Genomic DNA, 24,752 nt, shown 5'->3' with positions numbered 1-24,752 from the left:
AAACTCAATTCAGTACCAAAGCAAGTAAAGAATTTAAACACACCCTATGATAGAGTCAACTACTCCAAAAATTGTTAGCTATGACATTGAAAGTCTCTTGATAGAGAGTTCACTGAAACAAGAGACTCACAATCAAGAGGAAAGAAGACAGTTTCGGGAAGAAAAGAAAGATTGATTTAGCTAACTCGACTTCTTTTTACTTTGAAGTGTGGTTGCATGTTGTAACAACCCAAACTCACCACTACCGGATATTGTCCAGTTTTCCATTATAGGCTTCCCCTCAATGTTTTAAAACACGTCTGCTAGGGAGAAGTTTCCACACCCTTATAAGAAATGTTTCGTTCTCTTCTCCGACCGATGTCTAGCTCTGATACCATTTATAATAGCCCAAAGCCACCGCTAACAAATATTGTCCTCTTTAGGCTTTCCCTTCGGAACTTTCCCTCAAGGTTTATAAACGCGTCTGTTAGGGAGAGGTTTTCACATCCTTATAAGAAAGGTTTCGTTCTCCTCTTCAACCAATCTGGAATCTAATACTATTTTCTACCGCTCATTTCTTTCAGGATCAATGCTCAATGCTGATCAAACAAACTCAACAGAGAAATATCGACAAACTTGTTACAATGAGCCAGCAACACTTGGAACAGCATACAATAATTAGACAGGAAAACTATTATTTCTCCAGTCAAGAAAATGAAGATGGGGAAAAAAGACAAATCATCGTATATGTTGGACAATAAAATAGCAATGTTGGACAATAAAATACATTCTAATGAACCCAAAAAAAAAGAGATTAACTCGGATTTTAAATACACCACTATGTTACACTATGGGGGCAATAAAATATTTTTCTCTTAAACCCAAAAATATTTTGATCGCGGGTTTATATACATCGCTACGATACTCTAAAGAAGGTTGGTTCTCTATCCACGAGTTCTATCCCCCATATCTCTCATCAACTTTTTTGGCACAACATTCTAATAACCATGGTTGTGTTCTAAGCCTGCCTTCATACCCTTTAACTCTCACCAGCAATGGCAACTGGATTTCCTAAACCTCTAATGGAATAGAATAGTATGTTAAACTATCTGGCCATGGGAATGAGAGTTCCGCCTTGCTACACTACACTATTATGTAATATGATACACAAAGGCACGTTTTGATATGTACTCCCCTACGAATCCCTAAACTCGATTCCCATTTCAGCTTCGGTTAATTCATCATCATTTTTGTCTAACAGATTGTCACAAAGACCCAAAAGCTGGTCTGCTAAGGGAGGAATACCTGGGTTGCGCCCATCGTTGTACATGTGAGCATTATACATTATCTGCCATACGTCATGCCTGAACTCGTCCCGGGTCTTGTATTCCAACCTTCTAACCTTCTCTCTAATGGTAGAAAGATCCATTGGGCGCTCTATGATATCCAGGTAATCAGGAGCCTCCTTCTTGGACACTGGTTTTAAAAAGAGATAAGAAATATCGTACCTCTCTTTGAGGGTCTCGACAATCCGCTCCAAGATATTTGACAAACCAACCTGCAACGAAAATTATATCAATGAATGTAGCTAAGTGAATAGCACAAAAGTAGAGAAAATCTTAAAAAGCACAAACATACCTCTCCCACTCTACGGCGCTTTGTAGATGATGCATGCTCTGCACCATGTCTTCCCAATTCAATGGGCTTCCTTTTTAAACTACGGTCTCTTTCTAGAACAACCCTTTTATCCATTCTTCTTGATCTGGGGTCTTCCACATAATCATTCATTATTTCCGGGATTCGTTTCTTCTTCTTCTTCTTTGCTTTTAGACGTTCTTCTTCCTCCTTATCACTTCTAATGCTTGCTTCAAATCGTCTAATCTCTGCTAACTTCTCTTGTTCCTCCCGCATCCCCATTTCTTCATTGTAAACCCTCCTCGCCTCCTCTTCTCTTAGTCTCTCTTCCTTTCTCCGCTTCTCCTGTTTTTCCCACCATCTATGTTCTTCTCTAGCTTTCTTTTTTCCAGACTCGGCTGAACTCATACTCCCAGGCCTTGTATGCTTCTCAAAGCTTGACAGCTCAACTATTTTTTTAGTCTTCCGGTACTCCATACCAACACTCCCATCATAACCACACCGGTCCACATCAATAACCTCTTTTGGCCGTTTGATTACAAGTTTTTTGTGAAGCTGCTCTTTATCTATTTCAGCTGCTGATCTTATTATGGCAGCAGTTCGTCTCGGAAATTCAATTTTGTCCCTATCAATATTTGTTGGTGGTCTTATGACAATCGAAGGTTTATGAGCATCAATTGAAACTTTTTTTGCATCAGGAGGTCGAATCACAATTGAGGGTTTATGAGACTGAAACTGAACGTCTTCAGTTCTCTTCTTTGAAAATGTGATCTTGTTAACCTTAACAACGGACTTTCCTGTTTCATTGTCAGAATTGACCGGCAAGTCAGAAGTCTGTGGCAGTGCAGGACTAAGATTGTCAGAAAGCCTGTCAGTTGAGCTGCATTTGAATTTAACTGGAAGAACTTTTGCCATCAACGTGGATTTTTCACCCTCAAATGCTTCTGTTGTTGAAATTTTTGCTGCGGTTTTAGGTGTAGCCTTCTTGGTTTGAGCTTTCTGATTGGATTGATTTGATGGATCCAGAGTATTCGACTTTATTGATACTTTTTCTTGATCTGTTGTGTCCGGTGTTTCAAGTTCTTCTCCATACTTGGGGCAATTCTTGTTTGTCCGCATGTGACCAAACTGAGAACAACAAAACAAACTTCAGAAAGGTTAGAATATTCGGGGCTCATGCACGAGAAATACTTATCTAAACACTTTACATACCTGACCACATTTTCCACACACGAAACTCTCTCGAGCTGATTTCTTCTCCTTAAAATTCTGATCAAGAAAAGGTTAAATTAATGTGGTTCCAACCAGCATATGGTAGAATAATGACGTAAAACCTATGTCCACCTTCTCCCCAGCCTAATAACTCCCATCACCAAAACTAAAGCAACAACATCAAAAAAAAAAAAAAAAAAAAAAAAAAAAAAAAAAAAAAAAAAAATCAAGAGAAAAAAAAATGAAATTTAAAACTGGATCAATTCTAATAATGAAGACTGGGAACTGTTTGACTACAGGTCTCAAAAGCCCCATAGAAGTTAAAACCTATCCATCATAAAAAAAAACAAAAGACCTGATCATACGATAAGAGATTGTATCCAGCTAGACAAAGTTAAGAAAAGAGAAAACAATCAAGGACGTGAGATTAAGGTTACACCCTTGGACTGAGGTTATTTTCAATAGTTTCCTAAGTAGAATATTTTCATAATATTGAAACACAAGGATGAACGAGTAAATACCAGTGTCCCACCAACAGATACAACTATAAAAAAAAGAACCAACTCACCTTGACTTTGTCTCCTGATATCTTGAGTTTCTTATTGATTAGGCTCATCTCTGAACTATAAGTCTTCTTCATGGGTTTTAACTTTGCGGACTTTTCTTTTCTATTAATAATATGTTCAACCTGCCATCATATCATGCGGTAATGATTATCTATAGCTCAACCTTCAGATGTGAGAAAAGAAAGTTCTTCCCATGCTTAAGAAGGCAAGGAAATGACATAGTAATACCTCCTTGTGATCTCTTATATTTTCTTTAGAAATATAGGTTACATCAGGCTGGGCAATACTAACAAGATGCCTGATCTGCTCAGAATTCTCCAGACCAAAACTAGCTTGAAAGCCTGAGGTCAACGTTGATTCTCCCATGACTTTATTCTTCTTCTTCTTCCTCCTCCTCTCAGCCTCATCTGTATAAAAGATTCTACATTAGCCCCATATAGAGGTGTGAATTCCACTAAGTAACCTATTTTGGGACTAATAAGCTTTGATGATGGATGGAATTGCATAGAACTTTATGGGTTTTTTTAATCTACCAACTTTTCCTCAATGATATATACCATGCCCAGAGAAAGGATATGACTAGCCAGGCAAATGATGATACAAAACATATCCGATTAATCTTGAAAGTGAAAATTCTTACTAGACAATAGTAATGAGGTCCACATAATTCAAGGTATCGGCCAAGATGATGACCCAACAGATTCATATCTACCTCCTAGAGACCATTACAGTAATGATACTACAAAATATACCATTTTTGGACCATATCTAAGAATATTGAAAGCCAACTAACTAAACCCAAGGATAATACAGTTTACAGGTCACAATCACCCTACTAACTTTCTGAAAGTATCATAACTGTGTATAATAACCTAAGAAAACAATGGTTTACGTAATAAGAGAACAGAGTTGTCGGCAACTCCGCCAAGAATTTGACTCGTGTTCAAAAGAAGTTTGTCATAATTTATTTTAGGAAACAGATAAGAACAGACTAAAAGCTACATCTACGCTCTTCTATCCTCGTCATAATTAAGGAGGAGAATATTACGTCAGTAAATGAGCTGATAATAGGATTCTCCAATTGATTATGCTCAAAATGTCAATATCACCAAAAACTTTGGAAGACTTCATAAAATTCACAGGAACAAAATGTCAAATCTACTGAAAAATCTAAATGATGGGTTTAATTGCAATTTTCCCTGGTATAATGACTAAACGTGGTCACTAATAATAATGAACACTCAAAGCATACAAATGTCAAGAGTTATCCATACCGTCCATCAGCAGCCTGCACAGTTCTGCAGCTTCCGCAACTTCATCTTCAATTTCATCTTCTGTTTGAATAATGGATGCACGTCTCCTCATTTTAAGCCCCTTGACCCCATCAGTCTTTTCATGTCTGATCTCAAATGTATCAACTTCATCTTCAAATTCCTCTGCATCCAGCAAATTTTCTAAATCTCCAGCAAAGGAATCTAGGTCACTATTTCCTTCAGAGTCACTCTCATTCTCAGCACCATCTGAGGCTGAAAGACTCTGAATTTGTCGTTCCCAAATTTCTTGACACTTCTCTCTTGTCTGACGCTGCAGTTGCAGAAAGGACATTCGCTGGCCACGTGCATATTTGCTGATAGTTGTTGGATCTACTTGTACCCCAGAAGCTGCTTGCTCACTTGAAAGCCTGCGTATCATAGCAATTCTGTGCCATCTGGTCAGTTTTGCAATCTGTTCTTCAGATACATCAAACTTGAGAAGAACCTGAAATATTAAACAAGGTGAAGATTTTAAGGTAGTATAGGTATAAAAATAGCACGGAAGTACATATAAGGTTTGGCTGTAATAAATAGATAGAGCTGGAAAATAAGAACATCCTCTTTCTTAAGTAAAAAGTTACGATGTTTTTAAGAGAATTATACTTTTCACTAGACTAGTTAGTTCATAATTTCTCAAATCTTACTTCCAGTTTTCTAAAATAGTTTTAAAAGGTTCCTACCATTAGCTTTTTGTAACCTACAATGATAAACAGTTAACTGGAAATAAATCAGAACCTTGGAGGGAAAGAAATCAGAGAATTTTTCAAGACAAGCTGCTGCCTTGGTCAGATCATTTCAAATCAGCATGTTTAAAGGCTTCCTTTTGGTGCACTCTTTCTAAATATTTTGCTGGTATTTCTTTCTAGGATAGTTGCTTTAACTGCCCCGCTTTTATATTTCCTTTGTAATTGCTTTTTGACTCCTATTGTTCAGTTTTTGTTTTCACTTCTTTTTAGAGTTTGTATCTTGAGCAATAGTCTCTTTTCAGTATATCAATACAAGCTCCATATCTTGTTAAAAAAAAAAAAAAAAAAAAAAAAAAAAAAAAAAAGTTTACCAGAAATATTTTATCAATTTTATAATATTAATTATGATGATGACATGACATCAAAAATTAATTTTCTTTTTTTTCTTCTTACAAATAATTCCTAATTTCTTTCTTCTCTCTGCCCCTCCATTTTCTCTGCTTCTTTCATTTGTTCTTTCCCCTACTTTTTTTTTCGCACCCATGCCCTCTTTCATTGTTTTACATTGTCCCTCTCCCTCAAGATCACCCTTTATCTCTCAGCATTTTTAATTCGAACAAGGAAACAATGTTAAAGCTACTTCTGGATGTATAGTTAAGAAATTTCAGACTCCATCACCAAAGGTGAAAATCAAAGAGTAAGTGGAGAATGAGTATAAAGAAGTTGATGTATGCATTATATCACGAAGAATGTCTGAATTAAGTGTATGAATATAAAATACAAAAGGATACAGAGATGACTTTTAGGTACACCTCCATTCTTCCAAAGTTCTTTATCTACCACATAAAATTCTTGTATGAAACATGAAATGACTCTCAAGATGCAATAAAGCTGAATACAATATTACAATAGATAAGCAAGTACCTCTTTCGCAGCATCCATGCTCAACCTACGTAGGTCAGCATCTGTTCCTGTTACTGCAGAGCTTCCTCGACTAGAGGCTGCTTTTTTCTTCAAAGATGCATTAGAAATAGGTGGTTTTGGAACTGAACGAACATAACTGAATCCAAGTCCTCGACCAGATGGATCACCAACACCTGTAATTTCCATCCGCTCTATATTTTCTTTTCCCTTTTTTTATTTGAGTGGGGGGGTCAGAGAAGAATGAAATTAGCAGACGATCATCATATCATTCTTCAGTAAACAATTTTCCTCTACCTTATAGCCAATTATTTATCCATTTTAGAATTCACATTGTAGTTCAAGAGAATCTATTCAAATATCTTTTCATTTTGGAACATGAGTAATAAGAACTTATAGAAACTATATCATGAAAAACAACTTAAAGATCAGTTCGTTTACAGACACCAACAAGTTAACTGGTGTAATTTTTACAATATGGAAAACAGTCCCTTGAGCTGTTACTTGTATGCCAGTTTCTTTCACAATCTTTTCTTTCACGAATAAAATATATCAGATATGTACCAGACTCATGTATTATGGAGATATGTTATGATTCTTTACCTGGGTCGTACAAGCAACAAAATTACTACTCAAGGTCCAGGGAGTTATCTGCAACTCCCTTTCAATGTGAGATGCAGCAGCCAGAGTAATAGCTTCATCAGGAAGTCTACTCATTGCAGATGAAATTGCAGATGGATGAACCTCTGTAATTCCCAAATGTTTGAGGCGGTATAAACCAGCTTGCATGCTCTCGTACTTGCATACCTAACATATCATAGGAAGACGGTATTACAATGGACAATAGAACAATGCAACAACTTATAATATGCTCTAGATTTACATTCAGTTTATTTATGTTGAATATGGGTCACAGTTTCTAGACATGCTAAAAAATGATTTTCCTATTTCTTCTCTAGTTATTCAAAAAGCATATAGTCATCAATACAGAAAAAGATTTAATTCATAAGCAGAGCAGAAGTAAATAAATTCATCAATGAAAGGGAACCAATGAAAAGGGACTTATGTTTCTTACATCCTCCGGTGTCACAGCATCTTTCTTCAAAGAAATGCTCGCATTGCGCTTCTTAATTAAAATAATCTGTCCACTAGAATTTCTCTGCAGTTTTTTATACGATTTCAGAGTAAATAGTCCAGAATGAAGATAAACTTGAAGTACGACTTATGACATAAAGAACAAGTAAGGGCAGGCTGTTTATCAAATGAAGCTTATAATTATATTATACATATAAAAATGCTACGACCTAACCTGTTGAAGAGCATATTCCTTAAGTTTCTTCCTAATTACAGTCTCTGACAGGTACGGAAACTGAGAAGGTAGTTCATCAACACGGATATAAGGGATTCGTCGATGCTTCTCAGCAGCAAGGAACTCACGGAATATATACGAAGTTAGTCTATTCATCATGAAAGTTTGAAGAGACTTTGTTCCTGGAGAAAACACCTCCATTAGCGGCTCCTGCACAGAATACCATTTAATAGAGTTAATGCTGACAGTTTAATTCAGGATATTAAACATTCAATCTCTTTAGGTTCTAGAAATGTATTAAACACAAAAAGGAGAAACAACAAATAGAACTGAACAAGTAACTAGATTGCATCTGGCTATATTTCAACAAATAGAACAAATGAAGAACTAGAACAACTAAAGAACAAATAGCACAACTGAAGAACAGCTTCTCTTATTTCTTTCCAGCGATAAGCCCCACAAAAGGGCATGAGGAGCAATCTGCCATAAATCTATGGCCTTTCCTCGCAAACTCCACCCACTAACAGCTTCAAACAATCACTCATCCACTTGCCTCCGGAGACAAATGAAAAGAGACTTAACTATACATTATTTTATACAATTTCCAAATATACAATGAATAGTCCCCAACAATACATTTTTTGAGATTGAATAAAATTAACTTTTTCCCTCCGAGATTCTACCTGCTGGTCAGAATTTGCCTACTATCAAGGCTTCCATAGAGAGCAAACGTACTTTGGCAAAGCTGATTGATGCCAAATCTGAACATTTTCTTGCAGGTTGGATGACTTGGTCTAGAAGGATATTACATGGAGTTGTGAGGATGTGGAGTTTTTCTTACAAGGAACTCAACTTCAATCAATAAAAGAACTAGAATGAGGACAAAAGGGCAAGATCCCAAATTGTTTGAGATTCGAATCACTCTAGAAGCAAGATCGATCATGTCAAGCTTGAATGATTCTAAACGTGCAACCTAAACTACATAGAATTGCAAAGAAACTTAGCCTTGGCTAAAGGAAAGCAAAAATGCTCTTTTTACTCCATTTTCCAAGTGTCCTTTACAAATATAACAGACATGGCTTTATAAAAAATTTCAAGAGTTGGAACCTTCATATTTTATAACCATAATTAGTGATTCTGTAAATGTAACCTTAAAATACATTAAAGAAACACTATAACTCTAGATTATCATCCACCCAAGATTTGTAACCATCGAAGAATAAATGAAGCTTGATTCTTCTTTAATTGGCATAAATTGCAACATCTTGTGAAAATTTCAACATCATTTTCTTCACAGCTTCCTTGAAGTTTATCTTGCATGATTGATTTCTTGGTTCATATCAACTCCTCATTTTGAAGGCAAGAGTATTTTTTAAAAATAATTGAGAGACAAGCTTTCATGGAGAAAATGAGAATACCAATGGAGTCAACCAAGGGACAGGCCAACGGAAAAATAGACTAAAAAATGATGGCCTATAGAAAGGGAAGTACAACAAAGAGCCACATCGGAACTAGTCTAATTAAAAAATAATAATAATAAATAAATAAATAGTAATAATAATAAAAAGACCCAGTGAATAATGACAAGTTTTTAGAAACAAATGTCCAAAGCAAAGCATTAAACCTAAGGACTAGACCCTCCTCCAGATCTCTCCCACAACAACTAACATTATAATATTCCACCCAATCTAGATACACCACAAAAGTACAGAAAAAAAAAAAAAATATATATATATATATATATCATTATTGTTCATAAAGAAGTATAATGTAAATTGGTTTAGTTGCATGCAGATGAGACCCTTTTACTCAGACTGTATAATCTGTTAATGTACAGTAACAAATTGAAAATGTCTTGGATGGAGCTTAAACCAGAAAATTCCAAGAAAGTTCATCCTTTCAGTATTAAAAATATCCCCAAAAAAGAGAGTCTACATCTATTGAAGTATAGAAAAAAAATCAAACCATCAATTTGATCTTAAGTAACCAAATATTAGACAGGGTCTGATAAAGTTAAAACAAGAAAAAAGAATGCAGTTAATCGAATATGCAAGATCAATTATTAAAAATAAATAAATAAATAAAGAGAGAGAGAAAACCAACCTGCTGGCCAACTGCAAAATTTTTGTCAATACGTCGCAGGGAAAGCTTTCCCTTTGCAGAACGAACCAATATATAATCTGTCATTGGAACCTTGTGGGAAAATATAGGTGACCTGTACATGTTTGTTTCAAGAGATGCCTGTATTGATCCACCTTTTAAATCACCAAGGTAAGGAGATTTATCAGAAGGTTCGAGGATAATGACATGTCCTAAACTATCCCCCCCATTTCGCAACATTGCACCAGTTTGATCATCAGGGGATGATTTCTGATAATAAGTGCATAGTCTAGCCCCCATTCCAATGTTTCCCAAAAGTAAAGGTCTTTCTTCACAATACCTACAAAGATGACATAATTGGTAATTATGAAGGGTAAACTTTAGTTTGAAAGTTCATGAAATAAGTAGCAGTTTATCTTCTTTATAACATAAAATAAAATATTAAAAATAAAATAAAAACAGAAAGCAAGCATAGGATGTCACGCCATTACATTACTAACTTGTATGTGCAAGGAAGCAAGCATTATTTGCCTTTTGTAACTTGACAGGGATATCCAATGGATGACAATTATAGAGAGAAATAATACATACATACACACACACACATTTATAAATATATATTCATATAACCATAAAAAAAATTTAAAAAAAAAACGAGTAGAGAAAGCACATGAAAAAAAGAAGATAGAAAAATGAGGCTCTTAAAGACAGAAAAACTAAAAGCCAATAGGTATTACAACCAGAAACTAATTTCTTCTATTGTAAAACGTCTTCAGTACAATTGATTCGTTTATAAGTAAAAACTATTATAATGCGACCAATCCCTTTGAAATTATTTGTTTATAAGAAAAGACTGTTTTAATGTTCTTACCTTGCTTGAGATTTTATTCATAAAGTTGCCGGGACGCTCTTTTTAAGTCTTTCCCACTACGTACGTACCTTTTCATGTTTTATAACTAAATTTTACTCCAAACCAATAAGATGAACTACCAAAGCATTCAGATTTACATTTTCCTGTAGATTCTCAGAAGTTTAGACGAATATTATAATTGAAGTAATCTGTGAAGCAAGCCAAAAACAACATTAATTGAACATCTAAAGCCGGTGGTACAAATCTTTGAAAGCAAACACAAGTACACAACCATCAAAACATCAATGAAATTTAACGTTCAATCCAAATTTGATTTTAGAAAGCAACTAAAACTGATTTCTTCTTTTTTTTTTTCTAAACAAAAAACGAAGCTTTTCATTGATACAATGCTCAAATTACATAAGAAACGAAAGTGATAAATAAAGAAAATTACAACAAAAAGATCAAAGCATTTCAATTGAGACATATCTTGTAATACTAAAATAAACAAATACCAATTAAGGATTCAGAACAAACTCTTCAAACTAACATTAAAATGTAAAATAAAATAAAAAAAGGAAGTAATATGATCAATTTATTTCAATGGATTGCTTTAGGATTTTTTATTTTTATTTTTAAAGGGCATTTTCCTTTCCGTTCTGTTAACTGAGGGGACATACTAGCAGAATATTTACAGGATTTGGCAATCGGCCTTTAGCTCGCGAAGAACTTGCTCATCTAAAATAATGTGAATAAACAAATAATAAATCCAGGGACTGCTTACCAATGCAGCATAAGCCTTCTATGAGCAAGACACTAAAACAGAAATTAAGTCAATAACTAGACAACAAGGCAACAACGAACATGGAAGACCCCAAAATGAACACGGTATTCAAAGCATCGAATATTATACAAGAGGAAAGCAACATTTACTTACTCCATCAAAAACACATGTCCGTCTTTCACAGAAAGATCAGATTTCTTTTTGAACGCTCCAGGAGATCTCACAGATCTATTCTCACCATGCAAATTTTGTGCCCCCGGCATTATGTATATTTTCGAACGAACAAGATGAAGTAAGGAATTTGGTTGCACATTTTGGGCAGCCAAAGATTTTTCTCTTTCAAGCTCCTTCCCAGAATAAAATACTTTAACAATTTCAGATGGCTTCATATCTAACCAGGAAAAGGGCAAAAAAAGAGATTGAGTCCCATGACATAATTAAGTAATAAAGAAAAAAAGAAAACAAGTCATCATACAGCACAGCACGTACATTGCAGATTATACAAATAGAAAGGATAAACTAGTGAAAAATACCCAAAAAAAAAATTTTGATAACCTAGCTTCTTGGAAGCTTTGGCCATGATTGACGAAACAGCTTCCTCAGCATCAACAAAATGTTTACTGCCTTTGCCTCCTAAACTCTTCAGAATAATCTGCATAGGTCCATGAGTTGGTAACTTCTGCAGTTCTCTGACAGCCCTCTCATTATCATGGGGATACCATAAAGCTTTAGGCCGATGAAAATTAGCTAGCTCTTTACTGCAAAAAAGTAGAAGAGAACACATCGATGGAGTGAAAATTGCTTTTGATCGAGTATAGCAATCAGCCAAAAGCACAATGGAAAGTGTGCATAGATAGTTATTGATCAAACTTTATTGAGGTTTCGTGAGACTTTCCGGTCTCTCCATTCTTGAACATTCTTTCTCTTTATCATATAACTTTTTCATCGTTTTATTGTATCCACATAATACTCATACTCAATATTAATTACAAAAAATAACAAAACAAAACAAATCAAATGGCGTTCAGCTTGGCACAAAAACTACTGTGTTGCAAGCTATAACTCAGTCAAGTGGAGCTCAACACAACATCTTCCAAAGTATAATATAGAGTTGATCCTAACTAGGCTGATGGCTCAACTGGATATCTTCAGACAGATTTTTTCTTCAAAATCACCCTTTTCCTCGTTCCATATTTTCCATGCATAATAAAGATAAATATTTCTTCTTAAACTTGAGAACAAATAATTATGAGATGATATCATCCCTGATGGGAAATCATTTGTACTATTATTTAGTATTTTCTCTTATTTGATTGAAAAAATAATTGAAAAATAAACCACTCTTATTTAGTGTCAAGGTAATTTCTACGAATAGTCATTCCCTCCCGACAAAGGTAGAAGATCTGAACCTGTTGTGGGAAGATGCATTCTATGTCAGAATCAGATCCTATGTTAGTATAACTCTTCTTTGAAACACTTCAGTAATGCTCCTAGATTCTAATAAAATTAATGAATCAGAGCGCATGGAACCATCTTTGTTTTTTTTTTTTTTTTTTTTGGTGTATCAATGCTTGTATACACAAATATGCATATCAATTATAACAAGTATACAACATTAAGACAATCTGACAATTCAACTGGCATGAATTAGCCCATTCACCAAAAAACAAATTGTAAATGCATTTTTAAGGTCGTGAATGAAATATGGTGACTATCTACCTAAGATATTAAATATGCTACAAGTCTTCCAATACTAAGTATTGAAAGTAAAGCAATTGTCCCATGAGTTTATTTGAAACTACATTAGCAGGTGCAAACAATAATGGTCATCTCATAAACAAAATAAATTAACTATTTATCCAGTCTTACTTGCTCAACTTTAGCTTCATTGTTTGTAGCATCATTGCAGGTCTCGAATGGAAAACTTTGATGCCATGAACAGAACGTTTTTTAGAATTTGATTTAAGTTGTTGAGATGCTTTTCTGTTGGAGTAGTGTTTGTCGTTGGAAACAAATCGCCAGCCACCTTGACCTCCACTGCCTGATATCTCAAAAGAATTTCCATTGACTGACAGTGATGACCGTGTTAAAATCATAGCTCCAGAATGGAACTGAATGTACTTAGATTCCTTTTCATCTGAAATTTCAAAAAGCATGTGTTCATCTTCAAGATCAAAGATAAATTTTGGTTTTTCAATAGGTGCATTTGATTCCCATAATACTTTGTCTAACCAAGAACCTTCCAGCATTCTTCTGTTCTTCGGGGAAAATTTGCTAAAGCTTCTGATAGCATTACTTTGAAGCTCATCTGGATTATTTTCCTTTATACAATCTGATTGGCAAGAATCCTCCACATCCTTCCAGGATTCTAATCTCAACATCTGAGGATGATAAATAATTTCCGGTGATAAAGGTTCTTCTGTTCCTGAAAACTTTCTAGAGCCAAAAGGCTCCAATAACGGAAAACTGTGATGGTAAAGACTCTGGTCCTCATCATCAGGATCAATACGGTGGTCTGATCCAACAATCTGTATAGAAACTTGTGGTTCCACATCACTACTAACTGAAGCTTCCATATCAGATCCAAATACCTCACAACTCCCAGCAGAGTTTTTACTTGAAACCGGAGAGTTGTCCCACAAAATCCTCTCTTCCCAGTTTTGCTGATCCAGAGGGTACAATTTTTGAAACAATAATGAATTCGATCCGATGGTAATATTTTCTGCAACAACTTCTTTCGTAGGTTCTGCACCACAACAATGGTCTTTTTGTTGCCACTCCACTCTCGAAGCCATTACATCACCCCCATGCACAGCGCCGAATTTAGTATATTCTGGATCATCTAACATAGTAGTATCATCTTTAACAACATATGCTGGTTTCATACATGATACACCTCGACTGGAACCATGTAAGAATGCCTCCTCATCCTCTTCAACAATATCGGATACATCTGCTGACCTATACTTATCTGAAAAGACGAAGAAAGAATGAGACAAAAAAAAATTATCAGCTGAAGCATATGATAGATGGAGAAAAGCATTTGATTGCCAAATTATGTTTGAAACAATTATAAATTAATTAACAGTTAACGCTCTGAGATGACATCAAAAAGACAATAGGAAGCGCATATAATGTTTGTGGGACATGCACCTCTACGAGAACAATATCTAGAATCTCTCTTCTCCTTTTTCTTCAAACTATCATGAACACCAAAAATTTCAGAAAATTGTAAGATTGCCATCCCATTCTCCATGCACAATACAGGTAAGGAAGTATGAGCCTTCTCCTCTTGCATCCGCTTCTCTACTTCAGGTGTCTCCTGTTAACAATTACGCGAGAGAATAGTAATGATAGCTTTAGACATGGTGGTATCAATGCAAAGTCTAAAACAGACTGACTACCTCCCAACTAAAAACGATAAATTATGTTGCAAGAAGAGAGAACAAAACGAAGTTTGACCTTTAAAGAGACCGAACTGGTTGAACAATTTAGATTTCTGAGGTACACTTACCACAGTTCTCTGTCACAATGGGCATCAGGTTAGGAAACAACAGTTCAAGGTGGACACAAGAAATCAACAAACTTAGGTTTCTCGTCAAAACAAAATAATAAAAGAAAAAAGATAACAAAACAAGATCCAATACAATTAACACGACAAACAAATTCACCTTAAGAAATCTGCATCCAAAATGAAGAAAAATCAAATCGTAAACCAACCTCAAACAATTCTTCTGGACTACTGGTTATAACTTCATTATTGAAGGGGACAGACGGTAGATCATCTTCTGCCAAAGATTTTTCCCCTTCAGAAACCACCTCAAGGTATTCACCTTGCTCATCTGGAAGAATCATGATTAAATTGGTCAAATATCAATTCCTTACTGCTGACAGTGAAGGAATAAAAGAAAGGGAAAACATTCATAAAAAACAAAAGAAGAGAAGCAAACATGATTGATCGGTTAAACTTAATGCCCTAAAAATATCACAAATATTTTTTCTTCTTACATGATTAAAGGGTTTGCTATCATATGTTATAAGACTTCAGAGAATTAACTACAGAAATTACCATTATAATCAAATAGGACACAGATCTAACACAAGTCCACAATGAAAGCCTGTTGACAATGAATTTGGCTTTTTTATTAGTTGTTCCTGATTTGCACTTTGAGGCCAACAGTATGGTATCACTTCTCAAAGAGCCTCACCACAAATAAAAAGAAAGTTGCAAGATTACTAGAGAACAAATGTCTATCTTCTCCTTACCTTAACAGATAACATAACAATTTGGAGAAAAAACACAATGAGGATTCTGAGTGGGATTCTGTAATGTGTGCCCCACGACCTCTAAGCAAGAGTAGACCAAACGCATACATTCACTTTTCTTTTTTAGTTTAATAACATGTAGGACTGAAAATTCGAACCTTTGATCTTTTGGTCAAGGAAATATGTATTCACTAGTCGAACTATGCTTAGGTTGGCTACAGAGCCTCACATTTTAGCAATGTCTTGTAAGGCTTAGGCAAAAACACCTACCAGTCTCCATAATTTTTCTTTTCTTGTTGAAACCAAGCTTTCATTGAGAAATAATAAAAGAATGGAACAAACGAAAAAACTAGCCCACAACAAGAAGCTAAACTAAAGTAAACAAGGACTCCATTCTCCCAGAGTAAGACTTAAAGAATCCTTGTACGAAAAAACCGAAAGAGATGGGGTGAACCTAGCAAAGGACAAAACCTCCTCCCAAAAACTTTCAGCCCCTCCAAAAATCTGTTTGTTTCTCCTCGGCAAAGGCTCCATGAGACTGTGCAAAAACCAAAAAACCAAAGAAAACTACCCCAAAAAGGAACCAAAAAATCAAAGAAAGCTACCCTTGTCTCGAAAGGGCGCATGAAGAATAATTTCCTCCAAACGGTGAAAAAGGACCTACAAGAAACCCGAATGAGGGACTGCGAAAGACAAATGTACCTTTTCCTTGAAGTAATAGAAAAACCCTCGAACAGAGACAAAGGACACAATATCCATCGTTTTCCTATGAAACAAAAGACAACAAACCCAAGATTGAGAGTGGTGGAACTCCCAACAAGATGTGACAAATAGGTCACCAAGTGACTCCACATAAAAGATAAATGGTGCAAACGATGAAACAAGGAATAGAGGAACTATCCCCCACCAACTTATTCTCCTAGAAATATGTTTTAAATTAATCACTTACAAAACACTAAACAAACGGAAAGAAAAATTCATCATTTGCAAAACACCAAACAAACTAAGAGGAAAACAAAAACCCCTCAGAGTCACTCTCTAAGGATTTCTAGAAGTGTCTCATTCGGCAGCTTTGCCCAATCCTCCAGCTCACGACTAATATATCAAAATTCTCTATCATCCAGTAAGCATATAAAGGTAAGGATAAATGACTGAAAAGTCTGTTTATAAAACGTGGAACCCCAAAACAAAATTGGTTTGTCATTCCCTATCCTAATCCTAGAAGTGATCCTTAATCGGGATTTGAGCTTCAAGATTTTGGAACAAGACTCTAGAACTTACATGTTGTCCACCAATAGGTGCTTTGGGGTTTTTACCTCTTTATTTGGTTCATCTATGGAATTGGTTTCTACTCTTAAAAAAAAAACAATAATTGGTTAAACATGGATCTCTTAAACCCAGAAGAAAGAAACTTGAATCAGAAACTTATGACACGTGAACCAAATTCATTCACCCATATAAAAAATGGACCTACAGATGCAATATCACCATTACTTCTTTTTTTTTTTTTTTTTGTTACGAAACCATAACTAACTAACTATTCAAGAAAAGAAACATAACCCAACTTCAAAATACTAATCTGACTATATTCCAGAAAAGCTCACTAAAAAAACGTTTAATTCCCATATGTACGCCATAAAATTTCCTCTCTACCATTAGGAATAAAATTTTAGGCAGAAATACAAAAACATGTGTAGTAGAAAAGGCATCTTGAAGTGCAAACAAAGATGAGGAATGTACAGAAAAGCTCTCACCAATAAAAAGGTAAGGTATCAAACATGATGAATGTAAAAGTAAAACTAGTGATTACAACTCAAAATCAATTCAGTAATATACGAAAGTTGTATATCCAACAAACCACATCATGACAGGCAAAACAAACACAATTAGAAAATTTCTAGCTATATGAGACGGTCCTTTAGTAGTAAGTGAAATTATAGTGATAATCATGTAGAGAATGGTGACAGGTACCTGCTGCATGGATGCTTGGAGCTACAACGCTTCTATTTGCAACTTCGTGCACCTTTTCAATGTCCTCATCATAATCTTCATCATCAAATAGAGAAGCTGTAGGCTCCAGTGTAGGCAAAGAAACTTCAGCAGAAAAATATTCCTTTTTTGGCAATAAGTGGTCTTCCTCTCCAGCAGCTTCAATCTCTGGACCATCATACTCTTCATCAATATCTTCATAGTCGATTGCATCTTCAGCCTTCGCATCATAATCTGAGAACAAAAATCCCCCCCACCAGTCCAGTCAAAGAAAGTGAGATGATGAGGGCAGTGGACAGATGAATTGTGTACTTAAAATAATGCTTAAACTGTACTCCCTATGGATGTGATATAGTGCAAGGGGGGACTTTTATTTCCCCTTTTGTTCTACTTATTAGTGGTTTTATTTTTTATAAACAAGAAATAGAACTTTTCATCAACGGTTGAAAAGCTAAAAGAAAGGATTTAAGAGTTCAGTTGCCCTAGTTTGCGGCTAATTTTATTAGGTAGGTAGCTTGTTATTATTTTTTTAGTTAGTACAGTTTCTATTTGGTTCAGTTAGTTGATAGCCTATATAATGGGGTTCGGGCTTTATAATAATTGTCTAACGATGTTGAGTAAAGAGTCTCAAATGTTCTTCTACTAGATCCTAGGTTACATCAGGATTGCCTAGAAAAATCATTTCTCCTAGCGGATTGGAACTATCTAACAAGAAGCTTAAAAAGTATTTCTTAATTCTTGCATAAGAAACCAGAATGAACAAAAATATAAAGTACACATCATCAAGATGAAACATTCAAGGTAAGACTTGAATACTTCTTTTCTTTTGATTTTTTTAAATAAGACTAAACATACACACACATAAATATCATCCAAGGATCCTTAGCAGTTTAGCTATAATATAATCTTTCCATTCTCAAGAACCAAAACATAGCCCTACAATTTGTGGCACCCGCAAATCAATTGAAGGATTTTCCAGCAAGCACAGAAATAACCATTCCTGTCAAGAACCATTAACAAGCTTGATCCAAAGAACTCCTAGTTTTCAAGAATCATTTCCTACATTTGGAAGAACTAAATATGCATCGTGCTTAAATGAGGATATTCTTTCTACTGAACCACCATATTGATATCCTAAGCACAAACACAGTGACATGTCAATTTCTAAGAAAGTAGGGCACGACACGTTGGATACGTCATAGGCAAATAATAATAATAACATACTCCATTCTAAAAGCATAAAATATTACAAAATCTTTTTTTAAAAAATAACTAAACTAGGTTAGAAAAAGAAGGGATATAGAGATAAATTTTCTAGAAAAGAAATCTAAGGTACTGAAAAAAGGGTGATCTAAGTATTGATTATTAAGCATGCCAGACACTTTTATTTATTGGAGTAAACTGCCATTTGGCTCAACCAGCCCTATTTAGTTTTTCTAGACACGATCCTATGAGGAAGTATATTGCCATCTAGCAGTTGCTCATGCAACAAGCACTTAATGCTTCTCAACTTTTCTTCATGTCTTTTCTTCTTTCCTTCTTCTGTTCTTTTCCTCTGTGTACGTCTATTCTTCTTCCTTTTTTTTTTTCTTTTTTCAACCTATTCTTCTTCTCCTCCTTGCCCGTCTGTTCTTCAATTCTATTCTTTTTTTCCATCCTCAACCTCTGCATGTCTTTTCTACTTCTCCCATTTAATTCTTTTTTTTTTTTTCCTATTCTTTTTCTCCTGGGTTCTTTTCTGGTTTCAACTTTTTCCTTCTTTTCTTTTTTTCTATTCTTCTTCTCCTTTGTCTTTTCGTCTCCTTCTAAAAACTCTTCATCCTTTTATTCAACTCTTCTTTTTAAAAAAAAAATCTTCAAGAATAGAGGGTCAAACACCTCGATTGCCAAAACATGTGTTCATGTCAACCGAGTGTCTGAGAGTGTGCCCTCATGTGTCCAAAAATGATAAATACAAAAAAAAAAATGGACACACAATATAGTGTGTTGGACACATGCCAAAAGCACGTTCGAGAGGACGTGTGTCCGACATCGACACTTTGCCATTATATTATGCATATGTCCGTGTTTTATAGCTGGTATCAAATAATTAATATTTTCTTAGGAAGTTGAACTCATAATAATGCCCATCTAGCTAAAGGGTTGTCGCGCTTCCCCTTAGAGGCCCATTCACTATGGCATAAGGTTATTATGAACAAATATAATAACCCTAGCTTTGTATTTTGTCTCGAAAATACCGCTGAACTTTCAAAAGTTTCAATAATACTCTTAAACTTTCAAAGAAATCCCAAAAATACCATTCTGTTAGTTTTGGATGGAAACCATTAGTACTGTATTCCAAAATTACCCTTGAACTTTTAATAGTGTTTCAAAAACACCCTTGAACTTTAAAAAGTTTCATTAATACCCTTAAAATGTTTAAGAATATCGACCATTAGTATTATGTTTAAAAAAAACCCATGAAATTTTTAAAATAGGATTAACACTCTTTACCTTTGTAAAAAAAAATTATTATTGTCGATATATAGACGAAAACTGTCTATCAACACCTCATAGATTATCTCCAAACTTTTTAATGTTACTTTTGAAAATTCATGAGTATTTTTGAAACGAGGTACGAACGGTAAGAGTATTTTTGAAGTTTTTTTAAAAAATTAAGAGTATTAATGAAACTTTTGAAAATTCAAGAATATTTTTTTAACATTTTTAGATGTTAAAAGGGTATTTTTGAAACCATTTTGAAAATTCAAGGGCATTTGTGAAAGAAAATGTTAAGGGTTTCATCTAAAACTATCTGTAAGGGTAGTTTTGAACTAACTGGATAGGTCAAAAAACACTTTTGGCCCTTTAACTTACATAAAAAGTAACAATTTAATCTCTAAACTATAGTTTGTAACAATTTAGTCCTAGACACTTTGATGTATGGAGAGTTGTGCATTTAACACATCCCAAAGACGAATGGTTCTAAAAAATTGACTCCAAAGGGAACTTCTCTACAAGATTGCTTTTGCTTTCAGAAGCACAATTTCTTACTCGTAATGATGCAGACAGGGTTTGAAAAGAGTTACTCTCCACCTTCCACTAGTCTACGTCTACCCCTTTAATCTGAACAGCCTCCTCAACTAATTTGAGCCTTCTTGTGGATTACATGAATAGAATGGAATCATCAACTTTTAAACGAGGAAGGAAGATTCTTTGACAGCTTTTTTTTTAACAAATTTCCTTTTTAGCTCTGTCTTCGTGAAAATTCACCTCCTCTTTCTCTTATTGGTAATCTTCACTTTTGTCAAATTGGAAAATCTTTTATACCCACTTTCGCTCAAACTTCCGCCCCTCTTTTGTACATTTCATACATCATTAAAATTTGTTTCCTATATATATATATATGATAATCATGATTTTGATATAAATGAAAAGGAAATTAAATGAAATTTTGAGAAGGCTATTACTAAAAAATAAAGGTGGTACGTTTCATGGATACCGGAGGAATAACCAAGGAACCTACAACATAACCATACCTATCATGACCTCATCAGTATATCAACCTCTCTAACAATAAATACGCACTAAAAAAACACCTAAGATTATGATCCCAATTCCAATTTAAAAAATAAACAAAAGGTTCAGTTAGAAAGCCCTAAAACTGAACAAATTATAAGTCATCAGTCTGTAGAATGGCGGAAGCACCCAGCTAACAATAATATTTATCAAGTAGCTTTCATTATTAAGATCAGAAAAAAGCACAGTTCACAAAATATTTTTAGCACCTCTCGTGAAAATGTATTTGAAGATAAAGGTATCAAACATAAAAATAAAACTCGGAAGACTACTAGGTAAATTTATAAATACAACTTCACCTGGTTCAACAGCATCAGATGGTATTTTTGGTGATTTCGTCGACAACTGAAAATTTTGAAAAATTGCAGGCATCAAAGAAAAAGATAGAAGGGGGAAAAGAAACTATCAAACTCTGAAAGATACAGATGCAGTAGTTGAATGTTATTAAAGAGCAATGAGAGATGGTCTACGAACACAGGAAGCTACATACGAAGACCACAAAACCAAATGAAAACTATAGAGGATATTCAGAATCATAAAAATTCTTACATCAATATCTGTCAAAGTTGGACCCAACTTATCCGCCAGTGCAGCCAGATGTTCCTTTGCATCCTAGAACACAAGATAATTTCCAAAGCATCCATAATATGATATTAATGAGAAAATTAAGTGTCAGACAAATAAGATGAAAGGTCAGATTACTGAAAGAACTAATTGTTACAAGTGTAACAAGTTAAGGTTTTCTTAAGAATTTTCAGACTTCAACAGATCATATTTGGAAGATAACAAGTCTAGTTGCAAAATCCATGGAGCCAAAACCAGTATTTTGGTACAGCAATCTTCTAATAGAATGAGCCCATAGCTTATATCTTTCTGGCACACTGTCCTCCAACAGATCTAGTTCTACAAAAATGCCACTAGAACTAGGAGCAATAATATTACCTCATCAAGATAATCGGCATCAAGATCACCAGAATTATCCACATTCCCAAACATAAACCCCAATAATCGATTGCCACCACCAGCATCCTCATAGTCATCATCATCTGCAGTCAAAATATCATAAGTACATAAACACAGTTTTCTACTCATGATCCACAATAATACACAGTTTTTTATTTTTAGTTTTCAAAATGAATTTAAAATTGCAAAAGTTAACAATGTCACCGTGATTGAATGACTGATAAGAGTTAATAACGTAACTATGCAAATTGAAATTATTCTTCCCAAATTTTCTTTAATCATAAACCATGCTTTGATTGAGAATGCAAAGAGAATAAAGAAAGAAAATAATACAAAGGGAAAACAATAAGGAAGTTCAACAAAAGGAGACAAACTAGAACAGAGGGACTCCAAACTAACAAGATGGGACCTAAAGGATAATTACAAAAGTCCTCATGTATTGAAGCCTAAAGAGAAACATGAAACCTCACAAGAGACAGCACCTCCTCGCTCAATTTCTCAATCTCCTTAAAAATCTTACTGCTTCTCTCTAACCAAGACCCCACAAAATCAGCAGGCCACAAAAAGAGACCCATAACACAAAAGGGTAGGGTGAAGAAGAAACTTTTTTTACCATGGACCTACACTTAATAGGTGGAACCCAATAAGAACCTAACACTATGAAAAAGTGACTCCAGACAAGAGAGGAATATTGCCAACTCCCAAGAGTGTGATCAATATCCTCAAATGCCCTCCTACAAAGGATATAGAATTGAAGCCCAATCCGCACAAAAGACTCCCTCGTGATACAATCCAAGGTATTAACTTTTCTTCCTTTTTTTAACGAGAAACGAAATTATTTATTGAGAAAAAATGAAAAAATAAGGGGCATAAAAAAAAAGTCCACACCAAAAAGAGCCAAACTTGGGCTTCAATCCTCCAAAGTAACTTCCTACAGGATTACAAAAAGCCTTAGAGCCAAATCCTCGAGGAAAGTATGGATCTAACAAGGGACCACACCTCCTCCTTTGGTCTCTCAACGCCCTAAAATTTTTATTACTCCTCACAACACAAAGGCCCCACAAAATCACATAAACCTGGAAAGCCACAACAGGAAACGCCCCTAATCACAAAAGGACAGATGGAGGAGTTCCCCGAAAGGTGGTCGTGATCCTTAGTCGCCCCTAATTCTTATGTCATTGAACTACCTCGAGATCTTCACATTCCAAGTGCAATCAATGTCTCAAATATGGTTAAATCCTACTAGTGGGCTGGACAGTGGTTTCTACTCCAGTACAAGTACTTCTGTTGGGGGAGAAGGGAGGAAACTTTTGTAGGTAACTCGTGTCTGATTTCATTACCATGAGTTAAGTTACTAGTTGCTTAGTAGCCAGTATCATTATAAATTTTCATAACTACTGTGGAAATTAGAATTAAGGAGTTTCATCGTTCACTATGAGTTCATTGTCTTATATTTTAACTTCATTTCCATACTGAGCCTATAAATAAGAAACCCAAGGTATCCAATACCATATTTGACATTAATAAAAATTCATAATTTCAGTTTGCTCCACCAATCTCACTCATATCTAAGATGAAGAGACCAATAAGAAAGAAAAGATGTTTAGACCCGCAAACTGTAAACTTCCGAACGTAAAAATAATAAGAGCAACAATAAAAAATATATATATATATATTTATATTCAAACAAAGAGCCTAGAACTGGTTTAAATCAACTGGCTTACCTTCATCCCTTTCGTCTTGGGAATCACCATATGTTTCGCCACCCATCTGATACCCACTTCTCTTCGAACAAACCAAAAAAAATAAAAACATATTAACACCGGATGATATGCTTGCTTAAAAGAAAAACATAAAGTGAACATGTAATTAGAATCATAATGAATTGGCGACCTCGTACAATGTTGAAGAAAAATAAAACAGTTTTCAAAGAACTAAGACAATGATAGGGCCCGATTCCATCATACCTAGTCGAGGCGCAAGTATTGTAAAGGGAAATTAGTGTCGGAGGATAGGCAAGAAGCGTAAATCGGACCTTGGCGGCGACCGACGGAGAGATGGAGAGAGCTGCGGGAAAAGGTGTGACGTGGCGGCGGCAGCAGTTGCAGCAAAGAGAGAGAGAGAGAGAGAAGAAATAAAATGGACGGTAGGGCTTGCCGGCGAGAGGTTGCGACTGCGACGGAGTGGCAGAATGGGAGAGAACGAGGGAAACGAAGGCAGAAGTGGAGGGAGAAATCAGAGAAATAGAAATTGGGTGCCGATGACAGGGATGCACCTTTCAACCCGATAACCCGATAACCCGATAACCAAACCCGAATGATAATAGAAATTGGGTTCGGGTTGCTGAGACTTTTTTTTTTTTAGAATTTTTTTCTTCTTTTATTTTTTTAAAATATTTTAGTCACACGTGAAATTAAAAAAATATATATCATTCAAATTAATTTTATATTTATAATTTTAAATATGGCTTTTTTCAGGCTGAAATTGAATATTTAAAATTACAATAATCAATAATAAAAACAAAATAATAATAATAATAATACACTAAGCCCTTTGATTTTCATTTTGGGCTTTTCGGGCCTTTGATTTTCATTTTGGGCTTTCCTTTTGGGCCTTTGATT

The 24,752-nt window shown here is 34.9% G+C and overlaps 1 protein-coding gene across 4 annotated transcripts; it reads right to left on the bottom strand.

The window, feature by feature from the left end:
* Positions 1-700: 700 nt before the first annotated feature.
* Positions 701-24,362, bottom strand: HAF01 (HAC13 protein (HAC13)). 4 transcript variants are annotated; one of them, XM_023657933.2, is made up of 22 exons: positions 24,099-24,362; positions 23,856-23,916; positions 22,111-22,214; positions 21,718-21,780; positions 21,468-21,513; positions 17,593-17,844; positions 15,076-15,197; positions 14,509-14,677; positions 13,225-14,326; positions 11,911-12,113; positions 11,509-11,746; positions 9,725-10,061; positions 7,622-7,831; positions 7,388-7,471; positions 6,916-7,119; positions 6,316-6,522; positions 4,667-5,150; positions 3,621-3,799; positions 3,395-3,514; positions 2,827-2,883; positions 1,618-2,742; positions 701-1,537 (listed from the first exon to the last, which is right to left on the bottom strand). In XM_023657933.2, the coding sequence occupies exons 2-22, from the start codon at positions 23,899-23,901 to the stop codon at positions 1,175-1,177; spliced, it is 5,715 nt and encodes a 1,904-aa protein (XP_023513701.2). In that variant the 5' UTR covers positions 23,902-23,916; positions 24,099-24,362; the 3' UTR covers positions 701-1,174. The 4 variants fall into 4 exon arrangements, with proteins under 4 accessions (XP_023513701.2, XP_023513702.2, XP_023513703.2 ...); XM_023657934.2 differs by having other exon boundaries at positions 23,856-23,911; XM_023657935.2 differs by having other exon boundaries at positions 24,167-24,362.
* Between the last annotated feature and the right edge of the window lie 390 nt (positions 24,363-24,752).

This window comes from Cucurbita pepo, chromosome 17 (assembly GCF_057944985.1).
Source record: "Cucurbita pepo subsp. pepo isolate OVF chromosome 17, ASM5794498v1, whole genome shotgun sequence".
Classification (NCBI taxonomy): domain Eukaryota; kingdom Viridiplantae; phylum Streptophyta; class Magnoliopsida; order Cucurbitales; family Cucurbitaceae; genus Cucurbita; species Cucurbita pepo.
This window is presented reverse-complemented; position numbering and strand designations above follow the sequence as displayed.

Excerpts from the sequence above, each read along its gene's own strand:
- HAF01 (XM_023657933.2), bottom strand. The coding sequence starts at position 23,901 with ATGGGTGGCGAAACATATGGTGATTCCCAAGACGAAAGGGATGAAG. Across the intron at positions 14,327-14,508 it reads TAGATATTGTTCTCGTAGAG|ATAAGTATAGGTCAGCAGAT; the intron begins GTGCATGTCCCA and ends TCGTCTTTTCAG. Across the intron at positions 3,515-3,620 it reads ATATAAGAGATCACAAGGAG|GTTGAACATATTATTAATAG; the intron begins GTATTACTATGT and ends ATATGATGGCAG.